Raw genomic sequence first — 25109 nt, forward strand, 5'->3', positions numbered from 1 at the left:
AAACTATTACTGATCCTGATAATCGATATTCATATAGTTCCTGAAACTTCTTTACAGAAATAATTTATAGATTATGTAACTTTATTATTTTATTGTACTGTAATATTTATATTCTCTGATAATTTACACACCTGCCTCAGTTCACAGTATTTTTACTCGCTCACTCACTCACTCACTCACTCACTCTCACTCACTCACTCACTCACTCACACACACACACACACACACACACACACACACAATCCATGGTTACAGATCAAAGTATTAAAGGTCGTTGACATCATAGCGCAGGAAGTACTATAAACCGCAGTATTAGTATTTTTACTTTCAGTAAAGTATTTTATAGCTTTCTGTTTAACAACTGACTGACTGTTAATGAAACTACACTCACTGATCAGTTTATTAGGGACAGGCAGCATAATCTCAAAGTAATTACTCAGGTCAGTACATTTTGTTCTGTTTCATTTTAACAGTTAAATATTTATTGTTCTCTGTCATCAGCAGGGTGGAAAAAATAATACAAACACCTCTTAAAACACCAGAAGCTTTTATTCAGTAACTTATAATTGTAATAATGTACTGTCTGTCTGTCTGTCTGTCTGTGTCTCTGTACCTGTCTGTCTGTCTGTCTGTCTGTCTGTCTGTACTTCTATCTGTACCTGTCTGTACCTGTTTCTCTGTGTCTCTGTCTGTACCTGTCCATCCATCCGTCCATCTGTCCATCCATAGTTTTCCTGAAGAGCCAGTTGGCATCACAGGTGTTGGTCAGGAGCCGTCGAGCCAATCAGCTGTTTGAGGAGGTGAAACCAGGTGAGTTACCTGAACGACACTCGGCTGTATTTCACACATCACCAGTTCAGAACTCACAGAGTTCATATCTGAGTGATTTTTTAAAGGTTAACAAGTAAACATCACACAATACTTTAAAGAAACGAAACATACGTTGAATTTAATTTCATCTAATTTTCCACCTGTCTACCTGATCAGTACTTTTACTTTACTTTTTGGTTATTTTAAAAATATTTTGATGTTAAACTTATTAAACTGAAGTAAAACAGGGCTTTTAATTGCAACAGAGTTTTTCTACACAGTGATATTACCTGCAGGTCCTGGACCACTGGATATTATTATTTTTATTCTAAATGTTCATTGTTGTTGTTGTTGTTGTTGTTGTTCTTGTAACTTTTTCATCTTTATTATTTATGTGAATTATTTGACTACAGGCAACCTGGAAAGAGAATGTGTGGAAGAAATCTGTGACCATGAAGAAGCCAGAGAGGTGTTCGAACAGACAGATAAAACAGTATGACTCCATTTCGTTCTGGTCCCATTCACTCTGTTGTTCCAACAGTAAAAGTAACTGTAACTATGACAGTAATTGTAACTGTAGTAATGGTTTAATCACTCCCAGTACTCGTCGTACTGCTCAGTTTAAACTGTCTGTCTCTTCTACAGGAAAACTTCTGGGAAAAATATCTGGGTGAGATTTTCTGCAGCTTCACCTCACTGACAGGAAAAATACGACAAGACACATTTATTTATTTAAAACTATTAAAATCATTTCTCTGTGTGCAGATCATTTATGACTTCACATTTAAACATTGGTTTAAACTTAAAAAATGGTTTCTGTATGCAGATGATTTATGTTGAACTCTTTAAACTTTAATCTGATCTGTTCTGTGAACATGAACAAACATGAACAAAGTCCACAACAGATCAAACAACCTGAGGTCACAAACATCCAACTACCTGCCTGTCTGTCTGTCTGTCTGTCTGTCCATCCATTCATCTGTCCATCCATCTGTCTTTTTCTCGGTCCATCTGTCCGTCTGTCCATCTCTCAGACTGTAAGGGAACTCAGCTGGTAAGAACACAGAACAACATCGACATCATCAGACAGTGTATAGAAGGTAATTACAAACAAACCTAATGTAACCTTATTGTAATAAAATGCTCATAAACACTGACAGTATGTGTGTGTGTGTGTGTGTGTGTGTGTGTGTGTAGGTCAGTGTATTTCTGGTACAGGAGTTAAATATGAAGGAAACATCAACATCACACGGTCAGGAAAACAATGTCAGTACTGGACGAGCAGCTTCCCACATCCCATAATAAGGTAACCAACAGACACACCAACATCCCATAATGAGGTAACCAACAGACACACCAACATCCCATAATAAGTCCCCTACGGAACTCTCATAATGTCAGATCGTAAATATAAAGAGAATAATTTAGACCCAGTTCAGATTCAGAGCCACAAACAGGAGCTTTGAGACAGGGTTATTAACTGTCTCTCTCTCTGTCTGTCTGTCTGTCTGTCTGTCTGTTTGTAGGGAGTACAATGCTTCAGAACCAAACAGCATCCTTCACGAAAACTTCTGTAGAAACCCAAACAACAACCCAGATGGACCCTGGTGCTTCACCAAAGACCCCACAGTCCAGAAGGAGACCTGTAGAGTCCCCACCTGTGGTGAGTCTGTATTAGTCAGTCAGTCAGTCAGTCAGTCAATCAATCAATCAATCAATCAATCAATTTTATTTATAAAGCCCAATGTCACAAATCATTTGCCTCAGAGACTTTACAGGATATGACAACCCTCTGTACTTTGGACCCTCACAGCTGATCAGGAAAGACTCCCCCCAAACAAACCTTTAACGGGAAAAAAATGGTAGAAACCTATCACCTGACACACACCTGTAGAGTCCACACCTGTGCTGACTCTGTATCACCTGACACACACCTGTAGAGTCCACACCTGTCCTGACTCTGTATCACCTGACACACACCCGTAGAGTCCCCACCTGTGCTGACTCTGTATCACCTCACACGCACCTGTAGAGTCCCCACCTGTGCTGACTCTGTATCACCTCACATGCACCTGTAGAGTCCCCACCTGTGCTGACTCTGTATCGCCTGACACACAACTGAGAAGTTCCCACCTGTCTACAGTCCTGGTAGTACCTATGTTCATCGTGTTCGTACCAACAGTCTCTGATGAGGTCTCTGTAAATCCAGCGCTCCTACATCATGACTTGTACAATGACACACGTCTTTTCTTTGAAGGTGAGGACTTTGTCCCGCCCACGTTGGCCCCTGAACCAATCAAAACCACTGAGTGTGTACCCAATCATGGCATCGACTACGTCGGCAACCTGGCCGTCACCCTGGGAGGACACACCTGCCTGCAGTGGTCATCTCCAGAGGCAAAGGCCCTTAGCATAGACAAAGAGTTCATACCCGAGGTCACTCTGCCAGGTAACAAGTGCCGTAATCCCGACAACGACCCAGAGGGCCCCTGGTGCTACGTGGAGGTCGCCGGTAACGTGACCATCGACTACTGCGACCTGGAGCTGTGTGGTAAATACAAGTAACTACTGCAGAGTACTACTGCTGATCAGTCAACTGCCTCTTACCTGTCTGTCCATTGTCTGTCTCTGACCTGTGTCTGTCTCTCAGAGGATCTGTTGGTTGACTGGTCCACTGATACAGAAGGAGGACAGGAGCGCTCCGTCCTGACACCTGCCAGAAAAAGATTTTTCAATCCTCGAACCTTCGGACAAGGAGAGAGTGGTGAGTTGTGACGAGTCAATGAGTCATCTAACTAAATCAACTGTCTGAGTGGTTACTAACCAGTTAGCAGGAACTGACTGGTTTAACTGGTTTACTGACTGATGTACTGGGTGTGTCACAGAGTGTGGACAGCGCCCCCTGTTTGAAAAACAGAACAAGGTGGATGCAAAAGAGAACGAGCTTCTGGACTCATACCGAGAAAAACGTATTGTTGGGGGCGATGACGCCGAGGTGGCCTCAGCACCATGGTAACAACACTAAAAACAATAAACTGTCACCATGCTGTAAACAACACTTGATCAGGAGAAACATATAAACCAAAGTATCTACCTGTGTATATATCACGGTTCACAGGCAGGTGATGCTGTATAAGCGCAGTCCACAGGAGCTGCTGTGCGGAGCCAGTCTGATCAGTGATCAGTGGATCCTCACCGCTGCCCACTGCATCCTCTACCCACCCTGGAACAAGAACTTTACCTCCACCGACATCCTGGTGCGACTGGGGAAACACAACAGGGCCAAGTAAGACTTCCTGTCTGTGAGTGTAACGGATATCTGAGATCAGAACACAAGAATATTAATGATGAATTTCAGGTATGAATACGGCACCGAGAAGATCGTGGCCATCGATGAGATCATCGTCCACCCAAAGTATAACTGGAGGGAAAACCTGAACCGTGACATTGCCCTGTTGCACATGAGGCGGCCAATCATATTCACCAATGAGATCTTCCCGGTCTGCCTGCCCAGCAGGAAGGTCGCCCAGGCGTAAGAGTCACACAGACAGCATCAACTGTTTGACCCTCATGTTGTACTCTGTGAGTCATGTTGTTTTTGTCTGACAGTCTAATGACCGAAGGTTTCAAAGGTCGAGTGACGGGCTGGGGGAACCTGAAGGAAACCTGGAACCCTTCAGCCAGAAATTTACCCACACTCCTCCAACAGATCCATCTACCAATCGTGGACCAGGACATCTGCCGCAGCTCCACATCCATCAGGATCACAAACAACATGTTCTGTGCTGGTAAGGTTTTTATATCTACTGTTCTATAAATGAGATGCAGCAGAGACACTGTGAGGAGGACAGTCTGTCCTCTGTCCACAAACATGTCCTGTGCTGGTAACATTTTTGTTTCTACTGTTCTTCTATAAATGACACGCAGCACAAACACTGTGACAGTCTGTCCTCTGTCCACAAACACCATGTTCTGTGCCGGTAACCAGGGGCGTAGCACCAAATTCTGGGCCCTGTACACTCTCAATGTCAGTGGGCCCCTATCCATGCCAGTGCACGAGGCGCGTGAGCAAAAAAAAACAAAAAAGAAAAAGAAAAAAAAGGGGTATTTATTTAAAATAAAAAAGCATAAATAGGGTTTTAAGCTACACCCTTCCTTGCCTTCAGCATCTGATGCAGAGCTCTCTACATCTACAAGAATAAAGAATTGGTATTAGCCTCTTAACATACACATAACCCAACCTACTTCTTAAAGCAAGCTCACTTTGTATTTCTAGAGCCATTTCAGTGCAAGACAAACTGCTAAAAATAATGAAACATATGGCCAAGCATTGCTTATTATGTTGACAGATTGTCTTTTAAATGGGGCTCATTTTTGTGTTGCTATGGGCTGAGCTCTAAGGCTGTCAACCAAACAGTCATAACTGGTAAGTATCCACAAGAGTGTGCTTGACAGCGCTTGACATCTACCATTTAGAACAAGTACAAAGATAATGTGAAAAGTTGCAAATATGTTCATTAAAAGTCAAACGTGAAGTAAACATCAGATATGCTTTCCTACAATAGATGCTTAGACTAGCCTAATTATTTGCTATAACACACAGTATTCATCATGGTCAGCAAGTTGCAGATGCAAAAATATTTTAAGCCATTTTTCAGCCAGATTGAGAGGAATAGCTAATTGTTGTTCTATGTTCTTCTCACCACCTACACCTCTCTCTCTCTCTCTCTCTCTCTATCTCTCTATCTATCTATCTATCTATGGCAAAAATGTATGGCAAAAATCATAATCACAATTATTTTTGATTGATATTGAGATCACAGTTATTTAACATGATTATTCATTGATTATTCATTGACTTTGGTAACATCGTGAATTTATTGAGCATTACAATAGCTTTTAAGCACAGCACTGCACTGCAATGCTAAGGCTTTTTACCAGACAAAAATAATAAATTGCTTTATTGCTCAATTAATATATTACTGGTGTGCACTTGAGCCTACAGTGATATTGGTAGGCTATTTACATGTTGATATATGTAGCAGAAATATTGCTAGGTGGATCATTTATTAAGTCTCAGCATGGAGTTTCACTTTCAGCTCTGCTGTGTTAGTAGACAATAGGCTGTAGCACACGCACTGAACCAAAAGGCTAACTTACTTTAAACTTAAGGTAAACAACTCGCATTTAGGCAGCAATTCTACCAGTCAGCAGCTCTCTCTCTCTCTCTCTCTCTCTCTCTCTCTCTCTCTCTCTCTCCCTCCGTGCGTGAACCATGTCGGGAAGTTCTCTCTCTCTGTCTCTCTCTCTCTCTCTCTCTCTCTCTCTCTCTCTCTCCCCATGCATGAACCATGTCGGGAAGTTCTCTCTCTCGCTCTCCCTCGCGAACCAACATACCAACGTAAGGGGGGGTCAGACGGGGGAGCTCGCCCTTGAATAGCCTACTTGAACAACGATCTCACCTTGTCTTTGCTCATCTCTAATCTCAGCCTCATCTTCAGAAGAGCCGCCAGGACTGGCCACTGCTGCTCCTGCTCCTGCTGCTGCGGCTGCGCCAGCGCTAACATTAGCTGGCCCATAATTGCCTTTATACTTACAGCCGCAAGCAGCCTGGTTGGCAACTAGCTAAGCTAAAGACTTCACGTGAGCATACAAACATCAGCAGCAGCTGTCTGGAGTGGACTACGTTAACTTTAATTGGACTTTGCATAACAAGCAAACTCGGTTCACCTTTGGGAAAGACAGCAGTCAACAGCTGCCTCCCCTCATTCTGCCTTCTTTCTTTTTCTTTCCTCTCTTTCTTCTTTTGATACCTCGATTTATGCTTTTTGGGCAGCATGATGTCTAGCCCCCAGGTCATTCAATCTGGGCTCACTGACGTTACACTTGTCACCGGTCGCTGTCGGGCGGATTAAACCATTTTGCGCCTCCAAGAGGGGGCCCCCAGAATGTCCAATATGTGGGAGGTGTGTGACATAAGCTTCATTCTCTCAGTTGATGTTATCAGTATATTTGAAATAAATTATGACACCAATTAATTGGAGGGCCCAATTCATTCGAAATAAAAACATCACCAAAAAAAAAAAAATCAGGATTTTCATGGGCCCCTCTCCCTACTCGGGCCCTGGGTAGTCAGGTCCACTTTTCCCCCCACTACCACGCCCATGCCGGTAACGTTTTTGTTTCTACTGTTCTTCTATAAATGACACGCAGCAGAGACACTGTGAGGACGACAGTCTGTCCTCTGTTCACAAACAACATGTTCTGTGCTGGTAACGTTTTTGTTTCTACTGTTGTTCTATAAATGACACACAGCAGAGACACTGTGAGGACAACAGTCTGTCCTCTGTCCACAAACATCTTCACAACCAATTTAAACTGTTTCAGACGTTCATGTTCTTCAGAGAATAAATCCTTTTGACTTTTCATGTAGCGCCATCATCAGGTCGACATGTTACTCAGCTACTCGGCTTCATAATGACGTCAGTTTTGCTTTTGTACTTTAAATATGTTACGTTATGTGACGACCATCACTGAGACTCGGAGCAAAAAGTCTTTACAACAGAAACCGTTCACGCCGAACTCCGGCATCTGTTCTAAAATATTCACTGAAAAACCCAGTGACAAACATACCCAACAGCACTATAAGAGAAGATGAGAGAATACTGAAAAGACTCCATCCTGTCCTTAGTCGTTACTGTGACGTTCAGCCTGTCATTCATAACAACTGTGAGACACGTCAAAAACATTTGGTTCAAATAAAGTCAGGGTATCATACATCAGAAAATAATTTAACATAATGTAATGAAATGTAATGTGTTAAAAAAAAGTCATAATATCGTATTATATAAAAAAGGTATGTTAACATTGTTAGCATGCTAGCATTCTAATGTTAGCATTAAGCTCAAACGACCCTCTCACCTGCATTCCAGGTTATAAACCAGAAGATAATGAGCGTGGAGACGCCTGTGAGGGAGACAGCGGTGGACCGTTTGTGATGAAGGTGAGCGACACGATTTAATGACCCACAGAGACCAGTTTATTAGGGACAGAAGACATTTAGTGTCAGTCAGGGTTTAACCCTCTGAGACCCACAGAGACCAGTTTTATTAGGGACAGAAGACATTTAGTGTCAGTCAGGGTTTAACCTTCTGAGACCCACAGAGACCAGTTTATTAGGGACAGGGGACATTACAGACACAGCTCAGTTCTTGTCATAAAATGTGATAAACATCATGTTTTGGTTTTATATTTGTTAAACTGTTAATGTTGGGACTGTACATATGGGGTTATTACAACATTATAATCGAAGCATCACGTCTCATCAGATGTTGCATCAGTTTTTTGGGTTGATATCGTTTGTTAGTTTTGGTACCAAATCTAAATTTAAATGTATATAAATTTGACCATTTGTTAACTGATAAAAATGATTTTTGAAATGGTAAAAAAATGTTAAAACACCATGTTAACAAAAAATGACCCAATGAATGCCACAGAAAAATCCACGCTGTGATTTTAAAGTTTTTTTATTTGTAGATTATCTGTAAGATTTTAATTTTTCTGTGATCAGATGACAAACACATCTGGTGTTCGAGGTCTCACTCTGTGTCTGTAAAGTTTCATGTGATGATCACAGAGATCACTATAGATCATTTATACAGCGAGGTCTTGTCTCACTACAATGAAAATATCATCATCATCATCAAACTAACATCATCACACATGATTAAAACTGAACTCTGAATCCATCAAAGTCTCATCTTTAGTCAGACTTGATCCGTCCGTCCGTCCATCCGTCCATCTGTCTACCTACCTACCTACCTGTCTATCTGTCTGTCTGTCCTTCTGCTCAGAGTCAGTGTTTGGATGTCAGTGTTTGGACGTCAGTGTGCAGAGACGTCAGTGTGCAGAGACATGATGCACCCTGATGTCCAGAGTTGTTAGTGTTTGGATGTCAGTGTTTTGACGTCAGTTTTTTTGGACATCAGTGTTGGGATGTCACTGTTTGGATGTCGGTGTGCAGAGACATTAGTGTTTGGACATCAGTGTTCGGACGTGAGTTCTTTGGACGTCTGTGTTTTGACATCAGTGTTTGGAGTTCAGTGTTTGGTCGTCAGTTGTTTGGATGTCAGGGTTTGGACATTAATGTTTGGACGTTAGTGTTTGGATGTCAGTTGTTTGGACGTTAGTTGTTTGGACATCAGTTGTTTGGATGTCAGGGTTTGGACATTAATGTTTGGATGTCAGTTGTTTGGACCTCAGTGTGCAGAGACATTAGTGTTTGGACATCAGTGTAAAGACATTTCGACACATTAGGAGAAAATAAAACATTTATTCAGAGTAGTTTGTGTCAGAGTCACTGACGAGTCTCTTAAAGCTATAGTTGGTAATGTTGGAGAGCTAGCAAGATTTGAAAGCGGCACCTCCTCTCAGCTCGACCCCCTCCTCCCCCTCCCGTCAGTGCTCCATCCAAAGCCACGGCCCCACGAGCTTGAACGCACATCCTGCACTGCAGTAGGACTTAGCACGGCAGAGGAGAGGCGAGTAAAATAACAAATCTCCCTGCAGCAAACAAATAATTAAAACTAGTAATCAATGATCTTCTAATAATTCATCTGTAAAATGTCTTTTCAGTGGCTGTTGTTGATGTATATATATATTTTATTTATATTATTATAAATGTAACAGTAACGTCCAGTGAGCGACCAGGCTGCAGAACCTCTGTGAATGAATCCATGTGTTTATATAGCCTATCTGTGTATGTGTGTGTGTAACAGTAGTGTTGATGTGTATAAATATTTATATTTATATATCTGTTTGCGATCTGACTGCTTTGTGTACAAACCTTTTGTGTTGTTGTGTATTTGTGTGTCCAGTACCCAGCGGAGAACCGCTGGTATCAGATGGGCATCGTGTCGTGGGGTGAAGGCTGCGACAGAGACGGGAAGTATGGCTTCTACACTCACCTGTTCAGGATGAGCAGGTGGATGAGGAAAGTTATCGAAAAGACGGGAGAGGACGACGACTAGACTCACTTCCTGCTGTCACTGGTCAAGAAGAGAGTGCTAATAAAGTTTGTTCAAATCCTGAAACGCTGGTCTGATAAAAGTTTGTGTGACCATCCTGTGACAGGTGCTTAGATGACATCACATCTGAATATGTGATGATAGTCTGATAGTCTCCATGGCAACACAAACATCCCATCGAATGTCTGACTATGATAAATAATCAATGATCAGTTGATCTTTACCGATGAAACACAATTCACATTTTTAGTTGTTAGAAAATCAGATACACAATGTTTAAAAACAACTAAACCTACACAGGGTTAGCTACACTTAGCATGCTACCACGCTAACATCATGAACATGGTGACCTAGCGTGTTTTCATCGCAGCTCGTCACGTATCCTCACTTTGTCCTTGCCGTCCACGTCTACAGACGACACACCTGGGCCATCCTGAGTCCGTGATGAACAAGTTAATGAACGCATAATGAAGTTAATGAATGAATTAATGAACAAGTTAATGAACGTGTTAATGAATAAGTTAATGAACAAGTTAATAAATGTACAATGAACAAGTTAATGAAATGAGTTAATGAACATGTTAACAAGTTAATGAATGAGTTAATTAATGTGTTAATGGATGTATGATGAACAAGGTAATGAATGAGTTTAAATGAATAAGTGAAATAATTTTATTTAATATAGTGAAATAATTTTATTTTACCGGGAAATAATTTTATTTAATATAGTGAAATAATTTTATTTAATACAGGGAAAATTTAACATAATAGTGATTATTTAATCATCTTCCTCTTCATCATCATCATCATCATATTTATTTTAATGTTTATATAAACCAGAGAATATTCAGGAAAGAAAAAAAAGTATTTAAATAATTTTTCTGCAAAGATATCATTCATTTATATATTTTTTTTATGAATTTCTTTTATTTGTTTGTGTGTTTGTTTTTATTCATTTAGAAAACAAAATGATAATTTGTAGATCTCGTTTGGACAAACATTGTGTTGATGTAATAGGAAAAGAAAACGGACCAATCAGTTTTTCTTCTGACGGTGAATCCATTAAAAAACTTCAATTCTGTTTTAGATGTTTCTGAAGTTCATCTAAACGTGGGCGTGAATTTGATGTGAACTGTTGTCTCAGCCAATCATGTTGGGACAGGATATGTACTAACATTGTCCTGATGTTCACAGATTCTTATTGGATAACCGACCTGTCAGGGCGAAGACACAAAAAACCGACAACGAACGAAGCAGACACAACAGACGGACTGAACGTAGCAGGGATCAGACACTCCGCAGCATTCGTTATCACCTCACCATGACATGAATCTGCAGCCGGAGGTCATCTGAACGACGTCACTATCATTACATTGACACATCTGGGTGACGTCACTGTAAATTAAATGTTTGATTAAGAGTTTCCACAGAAACACCCGACTGAACGATGTTGGCACACACTTTGTCCTACGACCTCAGGTAACCAGGCTAACTGAGCTAACCAGGCTAACTGAGCTAACTGAGCTAACCAGGCTATCTGAGCTAACTGGGCCGACGATCATACCACACCTGAATGTTGCACTGCCAAATCCCTCCAGGTAAAACCTGCACTACAGAATCTAAATGCCATCCATAACAGGAGACATCAATAGACCATAGTAACAATAGCAGCAATAATAATAATAATAATAATAACAATAATAATAATAATGATAATAGTAATAATAATGAACCTGTGTGTGTGGCAGATCTGAACTCTACAAACACAACAAACTCTGGATGAAGATTAAATCAGTTTCAGAATAAATTAACATTTGAGACATTTAATTTTTGTTCAAGCTGAGTGAAATAAGTTTGTACAATTTGTTTCTTACTGTCATTTCACGTCATAATTAAATTTAGTTATGATGCCATATATTTAACTCTGTGTGCCTGGAAACCTTCGATAAACCTAACTGTCATGTGACGCAGCGCTCCAGATGTTGTGTTTTTATCGTTGTTTTCATTGAGATAAACTGAGATAAAAGTGGGAACGTTAATTATCTGATGATTTGTATCAACTGAACTGAAAATGATTCTGTCAGTAAATTCACATCTGTAAAAAAAAAAAAAACATTTTAGTTCTCATTTGTTGTCGATCAGCTAACAACAAAGTTATTAAAATTCTAGGTGAAAGTAAAATCTTCCAGTCGTTCTGTTTTAATCACACATCATAAAAACATGCATCCACATCACGTTCTTTGTTCTTTTTTTTTAATCTTATGAGCAGCAGCATCTTTTTGAGTCATTCTTCACTAGAAGAGAAAACGTGTCATGTTGAGCTTCTTTTTAAATCATCGACCTGCAGTGAGCTCAAGGGGGTGGGGCTTCTGTCAGTCATTTCTTTAATGTGGCCAATCAGAGGCTCAGTCAAAAAAATCAGTTTAGAATTCAGCCAATCACATCACAGAAGTGGAAGTAGTTAACATTTCAACCAGTGAACACCTGCGCATCAACTCCCTGATCATAACGGAAATAAGTTATTTTAAAGGGTTTTTTATTTCCATGTCTAAATGTCCAAGAGGGGGCGAGTCTGTCTGTCTTGACAACGAGGACACCAAACCCCCGGGGAAAAAAGACAAACTCCTCGCCTCCACATCCAGGGGTGTGTGGACACTGGAGGGACGCCTATAGACCCCGCCCACTGACATCCCATCCTCCGTCTGGTTCTTCTAACGGAGGAGCAGATCACAGCCTGGGTCAGCGGGGTCTGATGGAGACAGCGTCAGCTAACAAGCTTCGCGGGTGGGAAGGTTTTCTAATTACACTTTAAACCGACGACTGAGAGCACAAGGCAAACTTTATTTTTACCAGAATAATCTCAAAAGATATATTTATGAATCTCCATCCGTACAACATCAACTGTCTTCAGCTCTGGAGGTTGATGCCTCTCAAACACTCAGAGTGCCTCCAATTAATAAATTCTCTGAACTTTTCGCTGGGGTCAATCCTGACACAGGAAAGTTCATCTGTGGCCACAGATCATCCAGTGGATTCTGGGTGTTGCTGCTGAGCTTTTATCTCCGCTCATATTGTTAGCTCATTGTTACCTGTGTCATCAACCCTCTGTTAACGTTGCATCACATTAGCTACCTAACTTTGTTAATGTCAATCAATTAGTCAATCAATATTATTTATAAAGCCCAATATCATGAATCACAATTTGCCTCTCAGGGCTTTACAGCATACGACATCCCTCTGTCCTTATGACCCTCGCAGCTGATCAGGAAAAACTCCCCAAAAAACCCTTTAACGGGGGAAAAATGTCAAGATATCTGGCACCACAGTAGCCAGAACTATAACTATAATATTAGTACTTTCATTAATGTTGTTGTAAGCTACTGTCATTACCTGCATCTCTCTCTGTCTCTGTCTCTGTCTCTGTCTCTCTCTCTCTCTGTGTCTCATTGTGTCATACAGATTACTGTTGATTTATTATGTTGATCTGTTCTGTACGACATCTATTGCACGTCTGTCCGTCCTGGAAGAGGGATCCCTCCTCAGTTGCTCTTCCTGAGGTTTCTACCATTTTTTTTTCCCCGTTAAAGGGTTTTTTGGGGAGTTTTTCCTGATCAGCTGTGAGGGTCATAAGGCCAGAGGGATGTCGTATGCTGTAAAGCCCTGTGAGGGAAATTGTGATTTGTGATATTGGGCTTTATGAATAAAATTGATTGATTGATTGATTGATTGTCATAGAAACCAAACCCAGGTGTAGCACGTCATTAAATGATGAAGACAATATGAACTCTGATCCAACAGATGGAAATGACCAGGTGGGGAAATCTGCGTTATGGTGGTTACAGATTCTCCAGAGACCATCACACCACCATCAGACCACCGTCTCTCCGTCCAGTCTTAGACTTGAACAGACCACGGGGTGAAGGAGCCTCGTTCTGCAGAAGGAACCTGAAACAGAAAAACAGTCGCTGTGTTCAAATGTTCAGGAAGTGTTTCAGTTTTTACATCATGTTTACAGGTTTAGCCTTTGTCCAGCTTCCTGTCAGAAGTTGGTGGACGACAGCTGTTTCATGGATAATAATAATAATAATAATAATAATAATAATAAAATTTTAATAATAATGATGATGGTCTCAGTCTGGTGCTGAGGAACTTTACTGGTCTAATTTATTTCTGATTTTTTTTTAGGATACCTGTTAAATGTTACCGCAGTAACAGCTGTTTATTTGATACTACTGATGTACAGTGGAGCACAGTTCATGCCTCATCTGTGTCAGATTCATATCCCTGACTCCTGATAAATCTGCACCAGATTCTGAACCCCAGTTTGTGTCAGGTTCATGTTCGAGTCATGTCTGATTCTTTTCTCAGAGTTGCTGCTGCTACAGGAGCAACCACGACCCAAACTCTGCAACAAGATATTTAATGTATCGCTGATACAGTTTCAAATAAAACCCTTGTTCTGTTTTTCAGGGCTAAATGTAACTGAGGTCAGCTCATCCAACCTGCTGACTTTTTTTCATGTCTTTAAAAATGTCATAAAGACTTTTAAACAAGCTTTCATACCAGTTTGGTGAATCTGTCACTGCAGGCGTTGCGGATCCTCTCGGCGGAGGCGGGGCTGTCTAGCCTGAAGGGACCACTGATGCCCGACTCCACTCGGGCAGCGGTGATGGCATCTTTGATGGCATAGAAAACCGATGCCGCCAGGAAAAGAGGAGGCTCACCGACAGCCTGGAGAGAATAATGTAACTGCAAAATAACAGTTCTCTGAAGCTGTGATGTTTAATGTCCTTGGCAGTGTGAATGGCGTTACCTTGGAGGCGAAAATGGCCTTGTCGTTTGGTGCGTCGCGGAGCAGCGAGACAATTAGCTCGGTGGGGATGTCACCAAAGGCTGGGATCTTATAAGAACCAGGTCCTCGGGTGAGGAGGACACCCTGAGGAGAGTAATGAAGCTCCTCCAGCGTGAAGAGACCCAGACCCTGCATGAACGCCCCCTCCACCTGAGGACACACAGTGAAAACACCTGAAGGGGGCGCCACAGGGAACACTCTGAATGACGACCTTTAACTCCACATGTGACTGAATAAACTTTCCAAAGGTTCACTGAGTGACTGATTGACTCACCTGTCCGATGTCTATGGCCGGGTTGAGGCTGTGACCAACGTCCATTACGATGGTCGTGCTCAGGTTCTTCAACAAACATTCACAGGGTCATAAATAATACATAACATAAATATAATACATTTATATCTTTTAACATTTAGTCAAAATGTTGCAATTGAAATTAACCAGGTGACGTGTCGTTGATGAAAATAATAAATCTGATGATGCTTTCTCAGACAGTTTTCACAATCGTTTCACAGTTCTAAACATCAGCTTGTCGTTTTCCAACCGAAGGTCAAATCAACTCAGAATTTCAAAGCTTCAGTTCAGCTTCATCCAGCAATAAATTTCTAAACTTAAAAGATCTGCACTTTAATTTTCTAAACATGTACTTCTCAACATTTCGATGAATCTGGACTACAAACATCGAGTTGTGTTAGCTGCTAGCAGTTCTCATGTCTGCTGTACAGATGGAAATCACTCGATCACTTCTCAAAGTGCACAAAGCCGTGAAAATGAATTGTTTTATATAAATTTAAAGTAGTTTTATAGATGTTAATGGACATTGGTGTCTTTGTGTTCAGAATTGACTGAGTCATGACTCTGGGTATAATTTTTTATCTCAAACTGGTTAAAACAGTTTATTAAAGACATCTAAAGGTCTTTAAAGACAAAGTTTATAATAAATACACCACAGTATCTTTAAAGTGTAGAATGAATAACAAGGTACCTGACACTGATTCTTGTGGGACACCTTCATCAACAATTTGTATTTGAAACACTTTGAACGCTATGTGAACATCGAATTCACCATTTCCTGTTTCTCTGTCCCTCTAGGTGAACTTATCCATCATGAAGAACCCACCTTCTGAGCTCCGGTCAGACAGTCGATCTCCACCTCTGAACAGGCGACGCCGTAGCTGAAGTAGCTGAAAGCTCGGCCCGAGTTTGAGTCAAAATCATAACCCAGATCTGGAGTCCTGATGAGCAACAGGAAACAGTGAAATCCTGTCCTGGACTTTATTCATCAAAAGATTCACGAACCAACGATGACTGAACTCACTTGTAGAAACCGTTTGCACTGAGGTTGACTCTGTCAAAATACGCCGCTCTCACCTTAAACACAGAAACACACTGAGTCAGACCATCACAGTGATGAGAACGGGACGCTAACGTCTGATGAACGATAACACGGGCAACATGCTGACATACGCTTCTTTGTGATTTCTTTTACTGTAAAAACAAAGTCAAGTACTCCTGCACACCCAGTCTTCCCATGATCCTTTGGGGTTCTTGGTCTTGTAAGGTTCCAAACGTGTCATGAGGACTTCACAGGCGTTTTTAACGGCAGCTCCGTTGAGGTCTGAGGAGGCGGAGGCGGCAGTGGGGCTGGTGTTGGGGATGGTACTGGTGCTGGTCTCTGAGATGTGGATCTTTGAACAGGGGATACCCAGAACCCTGCTGGCGACCTGGACTCAAACACACACACAGTTTGTTGATGCTGCGTCGGTACAATGCCGTGGTCCAGCAAGGTTCTGTATCAGACCCTTCAATTAAATCACATGACTGTAGTTTGGACTCAAACAAACAAATAAACTCCTGGCAGATTTTTTTTTTAAAGGCTGCAGGAATTAAACAAATCCTTGGTCTCAGGTCGTTTTTAAAAATTTGCATCAATGATGTGATTGTAGCTTTTGGATGATGCAGCCAACCCTCCTGTGTAAAGTGTCTGTAGCTGCAGTGTCTCTAATGGCCACTAGATGGTGGTATTTACACTGAAATGAACTGAAACCGACAGTCATATCGTTTGTAGAAAAATCAGCCAAATAAATGTTTTCATTATGTGGAAAAAGGTCAAATTAATGAGCTACAAAAAAGACTTTAAGACTAAAGCTGAGATACCTGGACCATCTTCGTGTGGAGTCCTTGTCCCATCTCCGTCCCACCATGAGTCAACAACACCGAGCCGTCGGTGTAGATATGAACCAGAGCTCCAGCCTGCAGAAATACATGAACTAATGGTAATTCATAACATCACAAAAACACTGAAGCCATTTTGGAGCTACGCACACCTCTGGAGCTACGCACAACTTGGAGAGAGTCTGAGAGTCCTGAACAGCCAGCCGTCCTGGTAGGGGATCCTGCAAAGACTTGGCCTACCTGAAGGTTTCTTCCTTTTTTCCTGAATAAGGGTTTTTTAGGGAGTTGTTCCTGACATGCTTGGCAGGTCAAAGGCTGAAGACTCAAAGAACAACGAGATATAGCATAGCAGCACAGCAGCTTGCTCTCCACGCCTGACACGTTGCTGATCCAAGAAGCTATTCTCCCTCCAGTGGCACCTATACACCCCTGCCTCCTTATCACAACCCTGCTGGCTCTAACGTTACTGGCTGTTGTCCTATTTCTGCATTTACCCACGCCTTAACTACCGGCACCACCTAGCCGTTAGCTTAGCTCAAGCTAGCCAACGTGCTACATCCAAAGCTTAGCTCAAGCTAGCCAACGTGCTACATCCATGGTCTGTGACAACATAATGCTCACAAAAGCAAATAAACAGATTACAGACCTTAAGGAAGACATCCGCCGACTCTCTCAGGGACTGCAAGATAAACAGGCCATGCTGACCTCCTGCCTGGACCTGGCTCACGAACAGTCCTTGCACATTGTCTCCCTCAAAGCAGCCCTCCAGGACACCGTCCCATGCGATACCTCCACCGGTCCGCGGCCTTCCTCCCCCTCCACACCCAGCCTCCAGACATCCTGGGCTGAAGTTGTGATCCGCGACAGAAAGAGACTCCAGAATGCGACTGCCTCTCCTCCTTGCCTGAGCCTCTCCAATCGCTTCAAGGCGCTAGCAGACAACCCAGATCTTCGCCCGATTAGCATAGCTCAAGCTAGCCAACGTGCTAGCCCCGCCGCTAGCTCTCTGCACACGGCTGCTGGTGGTTGTGCAACGCCTGGCTCTGGAAAAGCCGCTGGCCCCTCTCCACCTGCGGCTACTGGTGCTTCACCCTCGGGCTCAGGCGGCTCCACATCTGGGGTAACGATAGCTAGTCCTACACCTGCGGCTGATGGCGTCCCCGCGGCTTCCCGCTCCGACAGCCCTACGGTCCCTGATGCCGAGGCGGTTGCAGGGGCGCTATCTCCCCGCTCCAGCTGCCCTGCCTCTGGGATCATCGCGGCTGGCTCCACACTGGCAGCTGGCAGTGTACCCGCAGCTCGCCGCCCCGGCGGCCCGGCACCAATGGGTGACATGGAGCCCTCCTCCCCGCCAGCACCCGCCAGTACCCAGAGTGGCTCTGCTGCAGTCCCAGATCACCAGGTCTCCTCCCGGACAACTACCTCTGCTTCACGTCGCAAATTCCTGAAGGAAGCCGTGCTCAGACGCTCTGGAGGCCTCCTCCACCCCACGCTCCCGGCAAACTCTCCTCCTCCTAGGGCTGTAACGGCCGATCCACCGCAACACCTGTCCGGCCGTGCCTGGTCACCGATCCCGCAGCCAGCGGACGACCCGGATGCTGGCTCGCCACCATCCAACCCAGCAAAAACCCTTCCTCACCCGCTCTTCCCTCCAACCACCCTGATCATCGGAGACTCCATCACAAGGAATATCCGCTTCTTCAATGCCACCACCTGTTGTTTCCCCGGAGCCACAGTCCCGGTAATCCTGGAAAAACTCCCTGGGCTGCTGCAGTCACTCCCTTCCTCCATTACCCACATCGTGGTGCACGTAGGGACCAACAACCTGGCTCGGGGCGTCTCTGAGCTGACCAAAAGTGCTTTCACCTCCCTCCTGGACTTCCTACGCACTTGTGGAAAGTCCGTTTTTATCTCCGGTCCCATTCCCACACTTGGTCGCGGGGACGCTCGCTTCTCCAGGCTGCTCCTGCTGAATACCTGGCTCATGCCTGCCTGCTACGTTCGAGGCTTCAACTTCACCAACAATTTTAATCTTTTCTGGAACCGTCCCTCTTTCTTCAAACACGATGGCATTCACCCTACCTCCCTGGGAAGCCGCACACTGGCAGCCAATATTCAGCATACTGTACATCACGCACCATGTGCATATCACACGCCCCCTCCACCGACACACTTCCTCACCCCGTTCCAACTGCAGCACAGAGCACAGCCCCACTCACCAGCGCCCCTGTCTGACCATTTCAAACATTAACCCTCCCATCTGAGACATTCCACATACAGTCCATCATAAAGCACAAACCACCCCGCCCTTACTGCACTAAGACTGTGAATTACAAAAACTTATCCCCCATCTTCTGCACTCCTGCCACCCCCTGTACTACTCAAACCCTACAACACCTGAAACTGGCTCTACTCAACACCCGCTCACTGACCAACAAAAGTGCCATCCTACATGAATTCATCACTGACAATAAACTGGACTTCCTCTGCCTCACCAAAACCTGGCACAAACCCCTGGATTACTTCTCCCTAAACCAAACCACACCCACTGACTACATCTACACCGACAAACCCCGCCCAGACGGACGGGGTGGTGGCGTTGCTGCCATCTACAAGAAACGCTTTAAAATATCCACAATCTCCATACCTCCTGCTCAGTCCTTCTAACAAGTCGCCCTCAAACTGTCTGGTCCCACTTCCCTGGTCATCGCCATCATCTACCGCCCTCCCAAACCAAACAACTCCATCCTCTCAGACCTCACCAAATTCCTCACCCAGCTATCTGCTGTATCTCCCTCAATTCTCCTGCTGGGGGACTTCAATATCCACATCGATGATCCAAACCGCAAAAGTGCAGTAGACCACCTGGACCTGCTCCACTGCCTTCACTTCACCCAGCATGTCAACTTCCCCACCCACTGTCGCGGCCACATCCTGGACCTAGTCTGCTCCGCCGGTCTCACCCTCCACCAACTCTCCAGTACCAACCTCCACATCTCGGATCACCTGGCCATCACTGTGGACTTCAAGACCCCACTCCCTCCCCCAAAACTCAAACGCATTATATCCTTCAGAAATATCAAGTCCATCTCCCCCTCTGCTTTCTCTGACTCACTGGCAAATACTCTGTCCACATTCATCACCCCGCTGACCCCAAACCCCTCTGACCTGGTCACCCTCTACAACAACACACTGTCCCTCTACCTCGACAAACTGGCTCCCTTAAAGACCCAAACTGTCTCATTTACTCACTCATCTCCCTGGTACACTCCTGAACTCCGTCACATGAAAACCCGTAAGCGCCAGCTTGAAAGACTTTACAAGAAAACCAGTCTCACAGTCCATCTCCATGCCTATACAGACCACCTTTCAAACTACAAAGACGCCCTCACTGCCACCCGGTCCAACTACTACTAACAACTCATTCACTCTGGCTCCAATAACGCCAAGACTCTCTTTTCCACCATCAATAAACTCTTCAAACCCTGCGACAACACCCTCTCCTCCATCACAACTGACAAATGCAACTCCTTCCTGGCATTTTTTCAATCAAAGATCGAAACCATCTACACTCAACTCAGCAACCTACAGTGGCTCCCTGTCCCGTACAGAATCAATTTCAAGATCCTCCTCCTCACCCACAAAGCCCTCCACAGCCAGGCCCCCTCCTACCTCACAGACATGCTCCACCACCACACTCCCTCCCGCAACCTTCGATCATCTGACAAAAACCTCCTCTCTCCTCCACACGGGACCAAGCACTGAACCTGGGGCGACAGAGCCTTCTCCATAGCCGCCCCCTCCCTCTGGAACACCCTCCCTATACACATCCGTGACTGTCCAAATCCATCCACCTTCAAATCACTCCTCAAAACCCACCTTTTCAAATCTGCTTTTAACCTTTAACATTAGCTTTTCGTTCTCGGTTCCTCATGTGCCCTCCTTTTCTTTGTTTTGCACTATGCTTTTGCACCTTGTTGTTTTATATTGTCCTTGTTTTCTGTTTCTCTCTTTGCACTTACATGTTTGTACTTCTTTTCTTTGGTTTTAAATGTAAAGCGTCTTTGAGAGCTGTAAAAGCGCTGTATAAATAAAATGTATTATTTATTATTACAAAAACATAACGTATCAAATAACAATTAGGATTTTAACAGTTTGTGAATCAGTGTTTTTAGTTCAGACCTGGTTGAGGAAGACGGCAGTGAAGCTTATGCCAAACTTGGTGGGGATTATGGCGAGGCCTCGTTTGGTCCACCGGTTCTGTCTGACAGAAGAAGAGTTCATTTCAACCAGCAGAGCTTCAGTTGTTTTAACTGGTTATCACATCTACTTAATAAACAAATGCATACTTCTGATGTCGATAGCCCCTTCCTAATTGCACTATTATGTTAGCCTGAGTGTCAGACTGAAGCTCCCAGAACCTTCAGTCTGACATCGCCTCCATTGAAGGCAATTTACAAGGGGGAGGGAATTTGATTTTTGCCTAACCAATCAGTAGAGATCAACGACTCACCCAGAATCTGACGGCATTAGTATCCATGCCTCAGGGGTGCCAAAAACAAGCGAGCATTGCCCGTTTAAAATGTTTCCGTTGTCCTGCACGCCCAGCTGCATCGCCGTTAAATCCAGTTTAGCAGCTTCCTTAATTTGGTCCTCCATTAACGTGAGTAGTGGCGAAATACCTCGATAGCATCGTTAATGTGGTCTGTAGGATCTGCAGCAGTCGCCATCAGCGTGACACTGATTGGCTAATCGCTAGATCCGCCCCCATCCCCGGCGTTCATTGGTCTGTCCATCGTTTGGACGAGATAAATCGCAAATTCATTGCAGTATGCCAGACCAGAGATGCAAGCCTACTCAGTTGAGTGGGCGGGGTCTATGGTCTGGAACCAGGCTACTATTATGTTATTCAAATCTGCGCTGTGCATACTACATGGTCGTCTACTGTGTGTCTTGTTTGTATATGATGGTTGTATCTGCTGTGCAGCAATGTTGCACTATGTGCCCAAAACAAATTTCCCGCTTGGGACAATAAAGTTTATCTTATCTTATCTTATCTTTCCACCTCTTAACACTCGACAGAAATTTCTTATGGACATTTTATATTTATTGAACAACCGTTGACACCCATCATAAAACTGGACCAGGTCTCAGAAACTTCCACCTGTCACAGAACTGAACAGAAAGTCCCACTGTTTCAGGACCTTTGAATGGACGGGGTTTACCTGTTCTGAGGACGCGTCGTGCCTGAGTCTCTGAAAATTCAGATTACCTGTTGTAGAGGTCGATTGCGGCTCGGCGCTGCTCATATTCAGAACGTGACAGGCACTCATCCCAGCAGCGACCCAGGGTGAACTGATCCAGGATCTGGTTGTACGGTGTTGACTCTCCTTCCACGTACAAGTTCAACCTGCGCACCTGCAGGTAGACGGAGTCACTGATTGGATGCTGCTCAGCAGCCAAAATTCAGCTGTTCATCATGTTAGACTTTATATATCCGCCTACGTACCTCCTCCGCCGGCTTCCCCAGACTCTGAGCCACGTCTGTCATCCAGCTTTCAGCAACCATCATGCCTTGTGGCCCTCCGAAGCCCCTGAATGCCGTGTTGGACGGCAGGTTGGTGCGGCACAGGAAGCCGCGGCCACGCACGTTTGCCACATTGTACGAGTTTTCCATGTGGAACAGGGCGCGCTCCATGACCTTGGATGAAAGCACACAGATGATGACATTAACACGTCATTAGCAAAACGAGATCCGTTAATAGTAATGATACTCACCGCCAGAGAGAGGTCCATCGAGTTTCCTGCATTACTGTAGTACGATACGTCCAGAGCCATGACCTTACCACTATTCAGGAAACCCACCTGGAGCAAGACAATAAGAAGAAGAAGAAGAAGAAGAGGAGGGGAAGAAGGAGAAAAAATGATGACCAACTTGGAAGTGAGAGATCAATTTGGGATGCTGGGGTGAAGCTACCACAACCCAGACTGATGGACCCTAACCCTGACTCAAATCTGTGAGTGGCCACAAACAAAACATTTAAAGTTGAAACAACTTTATTTATCCGTATATTAAAGGACAGTGACACACAGCAGCTTTGTACCTAGGCCAATAAAAAACTGCTGTAACATTGCCACATGTACGACAGGTAAAGTTCTCTCTGCTGCTGGTGCTCCACCTACCTTGTATTTTCCGTAGAATGGGTGTCTTCCTCCGGTAACCAACATGTCCTCATCTCTGTCCAACATACACCTCACAGGTCTCTTCAGCCTGTCACAGTAAAACAGGAAATAATTTGTTATTTCAAAATAAGAGAATCAAACTAAACATCAGTACCAGACGTACTTGTTTGCTGCCACGGCGACCACAGTGGACAGGACGGTGGTTCGGCTCTCCTTCCCCCCGAAGCCTCCACCCATCCTCTTCACCCGGACCACCACCCTGTTAGACGGAACGCCCAACGCCTTCGCCACCAGACTCTGAAACAGACAGAGATACAGCCCGTCGCTCAACGGCACATTTTACACTCAATGTCCAAACCCAAACCCCCCTACACTGACTGAATTACATTTACAGTCATTTATGTCTTTAAGACGAATGGCTACCTGTGTTTGAGAGTAATGATACTTCTGTTTTAGAGTATAGTTACCTGTGTTTGGGAATACTGATACTTCTGTTTTAGAATATAGTTACCTGTGTTTCGGAGTACTGATACTTTTGTTTAAAAGTGTACTGACCTGTGTTTGGGAGTATAGTTACCTGTGTTTGGGAGTACTGATTTTCTGTTTTAGAGTATAGTTACCTGTCTTTGGGGTATTGATTCTTTTGTTTTGGAGTATAGTTGCCTGTGTTTTGGATTATATTTACCTCTGTTTGGGAGTACTGATACTTTTCTTTTAGAGTATAATTACCTGTGTTTTAGAGTATAGTTACTTGTGTTACAGAGTATAATTACCTGTGTTTTGGAGTAAAGTCACTTGTGTTTTGAAGTATAAGTACCTATGTTTTGGAGTATTGTTACCTGTGTTTTGGAGTATAGTTACCTGTGTTTTAGAGTATAGTTACCTGTGATTTGGAGGACAGTTACCTGTGTTTTGAAATATTGTTACCTGTGTTTTGAAGTACAGTTGCCTGTGTTTTGGAGTATAGTTACCTGTGTTGTGGAGTACAGTTACCTGTGTTTTGAAATATTGTTCCTTGTGTTTTAGAGTATAGTTACCTGTGATTTGGAGGACAGTTACCTGTGTTTTGAAATATTGTTACCTGTGATTGGGAGGACAGTTACCTGTGTTTTGGAGTACAGTTACCTGTGTTTTGAAATATTGTTACCTGTGATTTGGAGGACAGTTACCTGTGTTTTGGAGTACAGTTACCTGTGTTTTGAAATATTGTCACCTGTGATTTGGAGAACAGTTACCTGTGTTTTGGAGTACAGTTACCTGTGTTTTGGAGTATAGTTACCTGTGTTTTGAAATATTGTTACCTATGCTTTGGAGGACAGTTACCTGTGTTTTGGAGTACAGTTACCTGTGTTTTGGAGTATAGTTACCTGTGTTTTGAAATATTGTTACCTATGCTTTGGAGGACAGTTACCTGTGTTTTGGAGTATAGCTACCTGTGATTTGGAGGACAGTTACCTGGGTTTTGTAATATTGTTACATGTGTTTTGGAGTATAGTTACCTGTGATTTGGGGGACAGTTACCTGGGTTTTGAAATATTGTTACATGTGTTTTGGAGTATAGTTATCTGTGATTTGGAGGACAGTTACCTATATTTTGGAGTATAGTTACCTGTGTTTTGGAGGACAGTTACCCGTGTTTTGAAATATTGTTACATGTGTTTTGGAGTATAGTTACCTGTGATTCGGAGTACAGTTACGTATATATTTTGGAGTATAGTTACCTGTGTTTTGGAGTACAGTTGCCTGTGTTTTGGAGGACAGTTACCTATGTTTTGGAGTATAGTTACCTGTGATTTGGAGGACAGTTACCTGGATTTTGAAATATTGTTACATGTGTTTTGGAGTATAGTTACCTGTGTTTTGGAGGACAGTTACCTGTGTTTTGGAGTATAGTTACCTGTGATTTGGAGGACAGTTACCTGTGTTTTGAAATATTGTTACATGTGTTTTGGAGTATAGTTGCCTGTGTTTTGGAGTATAGTTACCTGTGATTTGGAGGACAGTTACCTATGTTTTGGAGTACAGTTACCTGTGTTTTGGAGTATAGTTACCTGTGATTTGGAGG

At 43.5% G+C, this 25109-nt stretch overlaps 2 protein-coding genes across 4 annotated transcripts in view; one reads left to right on the forward strand and one right to left on the reverse strand.

Moving 5' to 3' along the window:
- The window catches only part of f2 (coagulation factor II (thrombin)), an 11637-nt gene extending 363 nt beyond the window's left edge, over positions 1-11274 (forward strand). Inside the window, exons 2-16 of one of the 3 annotated variants that reach the window (XM_078165615.1) lie at positions 730-810; positions 1224-1303; positions 1456-1480; positions 1845-1910; positions 2008-2116; positions 2337-2473; positions 3068-3361; positions 3461-3574; positions 3696-3822; positions 3929-4096; positions 4169-4342; positions 4420-4598; positions 7743-7813; positions 9687-9883; positions 11031-11274. In XM_078165615.1, coding sequence (XP_078021741.1) covers positions 730-810; positions 1224-1303; positions 1456-1480; positions 1845-1910; positions 2008-2116; positions 2337-2473; positions 3068-3361; positions 3461-3574; positions 3696-3822; positions 3929-4096; positions 4169-4342; positions 4420-4598; positions 7743-7813; positions 9687-9839 — 1778 coding nt within the window. In that variant the 3' untranslated portion in view covers positions 9840-9883; positions 11031-11274. Of the gene's footprint in view, positions 1-729; positions 811-1223; positions 1304-1455; positions 1481-1844; positions 1911-2007; positions 2117-2336; positions 2474-3067; positions 3362-3460; positions 3575-3695; positions 3823-3928; positions 4097-4168; positions 4343-4419; positions 4599-7742; positions 7848-7914; positions 8518-9686; positions 9903-11030 lie in introns of those variants that run through there. The other 2 variants (XM_078165614.1, XM_078165616.1) reach the window with 2 other exon arrangements.
- Positions 10507-25109, reverse strand: part of xdh (xanthine dehydrogenase) — a 38413-nt gene continuing 23810 nt past the window's right edge. The window contains exons 22-35 of the mRNA XM_033616082.2: positions 23208-23341; positions 23045-23132; positions 22640-22726; positions 22371-22562; positions 22134-22279; positions 21044-21125; positions 16844-16939; positions 16207-16410; positions 16005-16057; positions 15807-15921; positions 14963-15028; positions 14650-14838; positions 14400-14567; positions 10507-13781 (exon numbers count right to left, since the gene is read on the reverse strand). Of these exons, the coding sequence (XP_033471973.2) occupies positions 13731-13781; positions 14400-14567; positions 14650-14838; positions 14963-15028; positions 15807-15921; positions 16005-16057; positions 16207-16410; positions 16844-16939; positions 21044-21125; positions 22134-22279; positions 22371-22562; positions 22640-22726; positions 23045-23132; positions 23208-23341 (1671 nt within the window). The 3' untranslated portion in view covers positions 10507-13730. The remainder of the gene's footprint in view (positions 13782-14399; positions 14568-14649; positions 14839-14962; positions 15029-15806; positions 15922-16004; positions 16058-16206; positions 16411-16843; positions 16940-21043; positions 21126-22133; positions 22280-22370; positions 22563-22639; positions 22727-23044; positions 23133-23207; positions 23342-25109) is intronic.

This window comes from Epinephelus lanceolatus, chromosome 24, assembly GCF_041903045.1.
Source record: "Epinephelus lanceolatus isolate andai-2023 chromosome 24, ASM4190304v1, whole genome shotgun sequence".
NCBI classification, from domain to species: domain Eukaryota; kingdom Metazoa; phylum Chordata; class Actinopteri; order Perciformes; family Serranidae; genus Epinephelus; species Epinephelus lanceolatus.